The 10,693-nt window shown below is 43.4% G+C and overlaps 1 protein-coding gene across 1 annotated transcript; it reads right to left on the bottom strand.

Moving 5' to 3' along the window:
* Positions 1-273: 273 nt before the first annotated feature.
* LOC139567331 (phospholipid-transporting ATPase VD-like) lies at positions 274-10,259 on the bottom strand (the record flags this gene model as incomplete). The annotated part of the gene is given in 3 exon segments (XM_071388730.1): positions 274-421; positions 6,579-6,779; positions 10,134-10,259. Coding segments are annotated over 3 exon segments (417 nt in total), but the record flags the coding sequence as incomplete, so codon positions are not given.
* Between the last annotated feature and the right edge of the window lie 434 nt (positions 10,260-10,693).

The raw sequence follows: 10,693 nt of genomic DNA, 5'->3' as shown, positions 1-10,693 counted from the left end.
ACAGTAGGGTATAAAGTAACCAATCCTAACTCACACAGTAAGATATAAAGAAACCAATCCTAACTCACAAAGTAGGGTATAAAGAAACCAATCCTAACTCACACAGTAAGATATAAAGTAACCAATCCTAACTCACACAGTAGGGTATAAAGTAACCAATCATAACTCACACAGTAGGGTATAAAGTAACCAATCCTAACTCACACAGTAAGGTATAAAGAAACCAATCCTAACTCACACAGTAAGATATAAAGTAACCAATCCTAACTCACACAGTAAGATATAAAGTAACCAATCCTAACTCACACAGTAAGATATAAAGTAACCAATCCTAACTCACAAAGTAAGGTATAAAGAAGCAGACCAGGCTTTGGTAGAAGGCATCTATCATGGTCATCCAGAACATATATGGCTTGTATTCCTGAAACACAAACACATGAGCATCATCAGCAACAACACCCTCAGAGCAGCAGCCACCTGGACCACAGCCAGCTGGGTAATGGTGTCCCTGTTGGACCACAGCCAGCTGGGTAATGGTGTCCCTGTTGGACCACAGCCAGCTGGGTAATGGTGTCCCTGTTGGACCACAGCCAGCTGGGTAATGGTGTCCCTGTTGGACCACAGCCAGCTGGGTAATGGTGTCCCTGTTGGACCACAGCCAGCTGGGTAATGGTGTCCCTGTTGGACCACAGCCAGCTGGGTAATGGTGTCCCTGTTGGACCCCAGCCAGCTGGGTAATGGTGTCCCTGTTGGACCACAGCCAGCTGGGTAATGGTGTCCCTGTTGGACCACAGCCAGCTGGGTAATGGTGTCCCTGTTGGACCACAGCCAGCTGGGTAATGGTGTCCCTGTTGGACCACAGCCAGCTGGGTAATGGTGTCCCTGTTGGACCACAGCCAGCTGGGTAATGGTGTCCCTGTTGGACCACAGCCAGCTGGGTAATGGTGTCCCTGTTGGACCACAGCCAGCTGGGTAATGGTGTCCCTGTTGGACCCCAGCCAGCTGGGTATGGTGTCCCTGTTGGACCCCAGCCAGCTGGGTATGGTGTCCCTGTTGGACCACAGCCAGCTGGGTAATGGTGTCCCTGTTGGACCCCAGCCAGCTGGGTAATGGTGTCCCTGTTGGACCCCAGCCAGCTGGGTAATGGTGTCCCTGTTGGACCCCAGCCAGCTGGGTAATGGTGTCCCTGTTGGACCCCAGCCAGCTGGGTAATGGTGTCCCTGTTGGACCCCAGCCAGCTGGGTAATGGTGTCCCTGTTGGACCCCAGCCAGCTGGGTAATGGTGTCCCTGTTGGACCACAGCCAGCTGGGTAATGGTGTCCCTGTTGGACCCCAGCCAGCTGGGTAATGGTGTCCCTGTTGGACCACAGCCAGCTGGGTATGGTGTCCCTGTTGGACCCCAGCCAGCTGGGTATGGTGTCCCTGTTGGACCACAGCCAGCTGGGTAATGGTGTCCCTGTTGGACCACAGCCAGCTGGGTAATGGTGTCCTTGTTGGACCACAGCCAGCTGGGTAATGGTGTCCCTATTGGACCACAGCCAGCTGGGTATGGTGTCCCTATTGGACCACAGCCAGCTGGGTATGGTGTCCCTGTTGGACCACAGCCAGTTGGGAATGGTGTCCCTGACGGACCACAGTCAGCTCTATGAGTTCTATCATAGACTTTCATAAACACGTCCATAAGTTAACATATGTTAATAGATACCAGACAAGATAATAACAATATCATAAAATATCTTAATTATATACCCATGTTATCTAATCACTAGTTATAAACAAATATATTGACATTATCTATTATTAGATAATTATTATTATGATCTATTATTTACTTTACACATTAACATGGCTGTTCGGAACCTCTGAGTTCTGCTTGTTCATGTAGAGCTCACGTAGTTCTAATCTATCAGTAGTCATTAACACCATATCATCTATCACTAGTCATTAACACCTCTGAGTTCTGCTCGTTCATGTAGAGCTCACATAGTTCTAATCTATCACTAGTCATTAACACCATATCATCTATCACTAGTCATTAACACCTCTGAGTTCTGCTCGTTCATGTAGAGCTCACATAGTTCTAATCTATCACTAGTCATTAACACCATATCATCTATCACTAGTCATTAACACCATATCCTCTATCACTGGTCATTAACACCATATCATCTGTCACTAGTCATTAACACCATATCCTCTGTCACTAGTCATTAACACCATATCGTCCATCACTAGTCATTAACACCATATCGTCCATCACTAGTCATTAACACCATATCGTCCATCACTAGTCATTAACACCATATCGTCCATCACTAGTCATTAACACCATATCGTCCATCACTAGTCATTAACACCATATCGTCCATCACTAGTCATTAACACCATATCGCCCATCACTAGTCATTAACACCATATCATCTATCACTAGTCATTAACACCATATCCTCTATCACTGGTCATTAACACCATATCATCTATCACTAGTCATTAACACCATATCATCTATCACTAGTCATTAACACCATATCATCTATCACTAGTCATTAACACCATATCCTCTGTCACTAGTCATTAACACCATATCGTCTGTCACTAGTCATTAACACCATATCATCTATCATTAACACCATATCATCTATCATTAACACCATATCATCTATCATTAACACCATATCATCTATCACTAGTCATTAACACCATATCATCTGTCATTAACACCATATCATCTGTCACTAGTCATTAACACCATATCGTCTATCACTAGTCATTAACACCATATCATCTATCACTAGTCATTAACACCATATCGTCCATCACTAGTCATTAACACCATATCGTCCATCACTAGTCATTAACACCATATCGTCCATCACTAGTCATTAACACCATATCATCTATCACTAGTCATTAACACCATATCGTCCATCACTAGTCATTAACACCATATCATCTATCACTAGTCATTAACACCATATCGTCCATCACTAGTCATTAACACCATATCGTCCATCACTAGTCATTAACACCATATCATATATCACTAGTCATTAACACCATATCATCTATCATTAACACCATATCATCTATCACTAGTCATTAACACCATATCATCTGTCATTAACACCATATCATCTATCACTAGTCATTAACACCATATCGTCTATCACTAGTCATTAACACCATATCATCTATCACTAGTCATTAACACCATATCATCTATCACTAGTCATTAACACCATATCATCTATCACTAGTCATTAACACCATATCATCTATCACTAGTCATTAACACCATATCATCTATCATTAACACCATATCATCTATCACTAGTCATTAACACCATATCATCTATCACTAGTCATTAACACCATATCATCTATCATTAACACCATATCATATATCATCTATCATTAACACCATATCATCTATCACTAGTCATTAACACCATATCATCTATCACTAGTCATTAACACCATATCGTCCATCACTAGTCATTAACACCATATCGTCCATCACTAGTCATTAACACCATATCATCTATCACTAGTCATTAACACCATATCGTCCATCACTAGTCATTAACACCATATCATCTATCACTAGTCATTAACACCATATCGTCCATCACTAGTCATTAACACCATATCGTCCATCACTAGTCATTAACACCATATCGTCCATCACTAGTCATTAACACCATATCATATATCATCTGTCATTAACACCATATCATCTATCACTAGTCATTAACACCATATCATCTATCACTAGTCATTAACACCATATCGTCCATCACTAGTCATTAACACCATATCGTCCATCACTAGTCATTAACACCATATCGTCCATCACTAGTCATTAACACCATATCATCTATCACTAGTCATTAACACCATATCGTCCATCACTAGTCATTAACACCATATCATCTATCACTAGTCATTAACACCATATCGTCCATCACTAGTCATTAACACCATATCGTCCATCACTAGTCATTAACACCATATCGTCCATCACTAGTCATTAACACCATATCATATATCATCTGTCATTAACACCATATCATCTATCACTAGTCATTAACACCATATCATCTTTCACTAGTCATTAACACCATATCGTCCATCACTAGTCATTAACACCATATCGTCCATCACTAGTCATTAACACCATATCGTCCATCACTAGTCATTAACACCATATCATATATCATCTGTCATTAACACCATATCGTCCATCACTAGTCATTAACACCATATCATATATCATCTGTCATTAACACCATATCGTCCATCACTAGTCATTAACACCATATCATCTATCACTAGTCATTAACACCATATCATCTATCACTAGTCATTAACACCATATCGTCCATCACTAGTCATTAACACCATATCGTCCATCACTAGTCATTAACACCATATCGTCCATCACTAGTCATTAACACCATATCATATATCATCTGTCATTAACACCATATCGTCCATCACTAGTCATTAACACCATATCGTCCATCACTAGTCATTAACACCATATCATATATCATCTGTCATTAACACCATATCATCTATCACTAGTCATTAACACCATATCATCTATCACTAGTCATTAACACCATATCGTCCATCACTAGTCATTAACACCATATCGTCCATCACTAGTCATTAACACCATATCGTCCATCACTAGTCATTAACACCATATCATATATCATCTGTCATTAACACCATATCGTCCATCACTAGTCATTAACACCATATCATATATCATCTGTCATTAACACCATATCATCTATCACTAGTCATTAACACCATATCGTCCATCACTAGTCATTAACACCATATCGTCCATCACTAGTCATTAACACCATATCATATATCATCTGTCATTAACACCATATCGTCCATCACTAGTCATTAACACCATATCATATATCATCTATCATTAACACCATATCATCTGTCACTAGTCATTAACACCATATCATATATCATCTATCATTAACACCATATCATATATCATCTATCATTAACACCATATCATATATCACTAGTCATTAACACCATATCATATATCACTAGTCATTAACACCATATCATATATCATCTGTCATTAACACCATATCGTCCATCACTAGTCATTAACACCATATCATATATCATCTATCATTAACACCATATCATCTATCACTAGTCATTAACACCATATCATATATCATCTATCATTAACACCATATCATATATCATCTGTCATTAACACCATATCATCTATCACTAGTCATTAACACCATATCATCTATCACTAGTCATTAACACCATATCATATATCATCTATCATTAACACCATATCATATATCATCTATCATTAACACCATATCATCTATCACTAGTCATTAACACCATATCATCTATCACTAGTCATTAACACCATATCATATATCATCTATCATTAACACCATATCATATATCATCTATCATTAACACCATATCATATATCATCTATCATTAACACCATATCATATATCATCTATCATTAACACCATATCATATATCATCTATCATTAACACCATATCATCTATCACTAGTCATTAACACCATATCATATATCATCTATCATTAACACCATATCATATATCATCTATCATTAACACCATATCATATATCATCTATCATTAACACCATATCATATATCATCTATCATTAACACCATATCATATATCATCTATCATTAACACCATATCATATATCATCTATCATTAACACCATATCATATATCATCTATCATTAACACCATATCATATATCATCTATCATTAACACCATATCATATATCATCTATCATTAACACCATATCATATATCATCTATCATTAACACCATATCATATATCATCTATCATTAACACCATATCATATATCATCTATCATTAACACCATATCATATATCATCTATCATTAACACCATATCATATATCATATATCATTAACACCATATCATATATCATCTATCATTAACACCATATCATATATCATCTATCATTAACACCATATCATATATCATATATCATTAACACCATATCATATATCATCTATCATTAACACCATATCATATATCATCTATCATTAACACCATATCATCTATCATTAACACCATATCATATATCATCTATCATTAACACCATATCATATATCATCTATCATTAACACCATATCATATATCATCTATCATTAACACCATATCATATATCATCTATCATTAACACCATATCATATATCATCTATCATTAACACCATATCATATATCATCTATCATTAACACCATATCATATATCATCTATCATTAACACCATATCATATATAATCTATCATTAACACCATATCATATATCATCTATCACTAACACCATATCATATATCATCTATCATTAACACCATATCATATATCATCTATCACTAACACCATATCATATATCATCTATCATTAACACCATATCATATATCATCTATCATTAACACCATATCATATATCATCTATCATTAACACCATATCATATATCATCTATCATTAACACCTCTGAGTTCTGTCCGTTCATGTACAGCTGAGGCAGTTCTTGGAGGGTCTCTGAGGACACATCTTTATCCAGGGTTCCGGTGATGAGTTGAGGGAAGGCAGAGAACATGAGGTTGAAGAAGATCAGATACCACTGGTCTATCATGGCTGACCCGGAGAAACCACAGTAGAACTGATACCAGAAGATCAGAGCTACGAACATCTGGGGAGGACAGAGAGGGAGATGGAGAGAGAGAGGGAAGGAGAGAGGTAGGGAGGGAGAGAGGTAGGGAGGGAGAGAGGTAGGGAGGGAGAGGAATAGAGGGAAGGAGAGAGAGAGAGGGAGAGAGGTAGGGAGGGAGAGAGGGAGGGAGGGAGAGAGGTAGGGAGGGAGAGAGGGAGAGAAGGAGAGAGAGAGAGGGAGAGAGGTAGGGAGGGAGAGAGGTAGGGAGGGAGAGAGGTAGGGAGGGAGAGGGGGAGAGAAGGAGAGGAATAGAGGGAAGGAGAGAGAGAGAGGGAGAGAGGTAGAGAGGAGGTAGGGAGGGAGAGAGGGAGGGAGGGAGAGAGGTAGGGAGGGAGAGAGGGAGGGAGGGAGAGAGGTAGGGAGGGAGAGAGGGAGAGAAGGAGAGAGAGAGAGGGAGAGAGAGAGGGAGGGAGGGAGAGAGGTAGGGAGGGAGAGAGGTAGGGAGGGAGAGAGGTAGGGAGGGAGAGAGGTAGGGAGGGAGAGGGGGAGAGAAGGAGAGGAATAGAGGGAAGGAGAGGAATAGAGGGAAGGAGAGAGAGAGAGGGAGAGAGGTAGGGAGGGAGAGAGGGAGATGGAGAGAGAGAGGGAAGGAGAGAGGTAGGGAGGGAGAGAGGTAGGGAGGGAGAGAGGTAGGGAGGGAGAGGGGGAGAGAAGGAGAGGAATAGAGGGAAGGAGAGGAATAGAGGGAAGGAGAGAGAGAGAGGGAGAGAGGTAGGGAGGGAGAGAGGGAGGGAGGGAGAGAGGTAGGGAGGGAGAGAGGTAGAGAAGGAGAGAGAGAGAGGGAGAGAGGTAGGGAGGGAGAGAGGTAGGGAGGGAGAGAGGTAGGGAGGGAGAGAGGTAGGGAGGGAGAGGGGTAGGGAGGGAGAGAGGTAGGGAGGGAGAGAGGTAGGGAGGGAGAGAGGTAGGGAGGGAGGGAGAGAGGTAGGGAGGGAGAGGGGGAGAGAAGGAGAGGAATAGAGGGAAGGAGAGGAATAGAGGGAAGGAGAGAGAGAGAGGGAGAGAGGTAGGGAGGGAGAGAGGGAGGGAGAGAGGTAGGGAGGGAGAGGGGGAGAGAAGGAGAGGAATAGAGGGAAGGAGAGGAATAGAGGGAAGGAGAGAGAGAGAGGGAGAGAGGTAGGGAGGGAGAGAGGTAGGGAGGGAGAGAGGGAGAGAAGGAGAGAGAGAGAGGGAGAGAGGTAGGGAGGGAGAGAGGTAGGGAGGGAGAGAGGTAGGGAGGGAGAGAGGTAGGGAGGGAGAGAGGTAGGGAGGGAGAGAGGTAGGGAGGGAGAGAGGTAGGGAGGGAGAGAGGTAGGGAGGGAGAGGGGGAGAGAAGGAGAGGAATAGAGGGAGAGAGGTAGGGAGGGAGAGAGGTAGGGAGGGAGAGAGGTAGTGAGGGAGAGGTAGGGAGGGAGAGAGGTAGGGAGGGAGAGAGGTAGGGAGGGAGAGAGGTAGGGAGGGAGAGAGAGAGAGGGAGAGAGGTAGGGAGGGAGAGGGGTAGGGAGGGAGAGGGGTAGGGAGGGAGAGGGGTAGGGAGGGAGAGAGGTAGGGAGGGAGAGAGGTAGGGAGGGAGAGAGGTAGGGAGGGAGAGGGGGAGAGAAGGAGAGGAATAGAGGGAAGGAGAGAGAGAGAGGGAGAGAGGTAGGGGTGGGAGAGAGGTAGGGAGGGAGAGAGGTAGGGAGGGAGAGGGGGAGAGAAGGAGAGGAATAGAGGGAAGGAGAGAGAGAGGGAGAGAGGTAGGGAGGGAGAGAGGTAGGGAGGGAGAGAGGTAGGGAGGGAGAGAGGTAGGGAGGGAGAGAGGTAGGGAGGGAGAGGGGTAGGGAGGGAGAGGGGTAGGGAGGGAGAGAGGTAGGGAGGGAGAGAGGTAGGGAGGGAGAGAGGTAGGGAGGGAGAGGGGGAGAGAAGGAGAGGGGGAGAGAAGGAGAGGAATAGAGGGAGGGAGAGAGGTAGGGAGGGAGAGAGGTAGGGAGGGAGAGAGGTAGGGAGGGAGAGAGGTAGGGAGGGAGAGGGGGAGAGAAGGAGAGGAATAGAGGGAAGGAGAGAGAGAGAGGGAGAGAGGTAGGGAGGGAGAGAGAGAGAGGGGAGAGAGGTAGGGAGGGAGAGAGGTAGGGAGGGAGAGAGGTAGGGAGGGAGAGGAATAGAGGGAAGGAGAGAGAGAGAGGGAGAGAGGTAGGGAGGGAGAGAGGGAGAGAGGGAGAGAGGTAGGGAGGGAGAGAGGTAGGGAGGGAGAGAGGTAGGGAGGAATAGAGGGAAGGAGAGAGAGAGAGGGAGAGAGGTAGGGAGGGAGAGAGGTAGGGTCACCACTTTATTTTAAGAATGTGAAATGTCAGAATAATAGTAGAGAGAATGATTTATTTCAGCTTTAATTTCTTTCATCACATTCCCAGTGGGTCAGAAGTTTACATTCACTCAATTAGTATTTGGTAGCATTGCCTTTAAATTGTTTAACTTGGGTCAAACGTTTTGGGTAGCCTTCCACAAGCTTCCCACAATAAGTTGGGTGAATTTTGGCCCATTCCTCCTGACAGAACTGGTGTAACTGAGTCATGTTTGTAGGCCTCCTTGCTCGCACACGCTTTTTCAGTTCTGCCCACACGCACCAAAGTACGTTCATCTCTAGGAGATAGAATGCGTCTCCTTCCTGAGCGGTATGACGGCTGCGTGGTCCCATGGTGTTTATACTTGCGTATTATTGTTTGTACAGATGTACGTGGTACCTTCATGCGTTTGGAAATTGCTCCCAAGGATGAACCAGACTTGTGGAGGTCTACAATTTATTTTCTGAGGTCTTGGCTGATTTCTTTTGATTTTCCCATGATGTCAAGCAAAGAGGCACTGAGTTTGAAGGTAGGCCTTGAAATACATCCACAGGTACACCTCCAATTGACTCAAATGATGTCAATTAGCCTATCAGAAGATTCTAAAGCCATGACATCTTTTTCTGGAATTTTCCAAGCTGTTTAAAGGCACAGTCAACTGAGTGTATGTAAACTTCTGACCCACTGGAATTGTGATACATTTCTTTGACCACCAAACACCAGCAGTCATTTTCTGTTCATCTCCTGACTGTTCTACATTTACATTTACATTTAAGTCATTTAGCAGACGCTCTTATCCAGAGCGACTTACAAATTGGTGCATTCACCTTATGATATCCAGTTCTACATGTTGAATCCCCACTGTTTGACCCCCAGCAGACGATCGCAAGGCCAACCATTACTTTTAGCTGTTGGTGTGTGTGTGTGTGTGTGTGTGTGTGTGTGTGTGTGTGTGTGTGTGTGTGTGTGTGTGTGTGTGTGTGTGTGTGTGTGTGTGTGTGTGTGTATGTGTGTGTGTGTGTGTGTGTGTGAGACTCACAGCGTTCTTGTAGAAGAAGTAGAGTATCATGTTGGCCAGTCTGGAGTAACACCAGTGACCATGAACCAGCAGGAGCTTCTGAAGGTTCCGGAACCGCGGTAGGGCAAAGTCGCTAGCCATCACAGCCTGTAGAGAGACACACAATACTCAGAGAGAGAGAGAGACACAATACTCAGAGAGAGAGAGAGAGAGAGACACACAATATTCAGAGAGAGAGAGAGACACAATACTCAGAGAGAGAGAGAGAGAGAGAGACACACAATACTCAGAGAGAGAGAGAGAGACACACAATACTCAGACACAATACTCAGAGAGAGAGAGAGAGAGAGAGACACAATACTCAGAGAGAGAGAGAGAGACTCAGTGAGCATAGCCTTGCTATTGAGAAAGGCCGCCGTAGGCAGACATGGCTCTCAAGAGAAGACAGGCTATGTGCACACTGCCCACAAAATGAGGTGGAAACTGAGCTGCACTTCCTAACCTCCTGCCCAATGTATGACCATATTAGAGAGACATATTTCCCTCAGATTACACAGATCCACAAAGAATTTGAAAACAAA

This window comes from Salvelinus alpinus, unplaced genomic scaffold, assembly GCF_045679555.1.
Source record: "Salvelinus alpinus unplaced genomic scaffold, SLU_Salpinus.1 scaffold_226, whole genome shotgun sequence".
NCBI lineage: Eukaryota > Metazoa > Chordata > Actinopteri > Salmoniformes > Salmonidae > Salvelinus > Salvelinus alpinus.
This window is presented reverse-complemented; position numbering and strand designations above follow the sequence as displayed.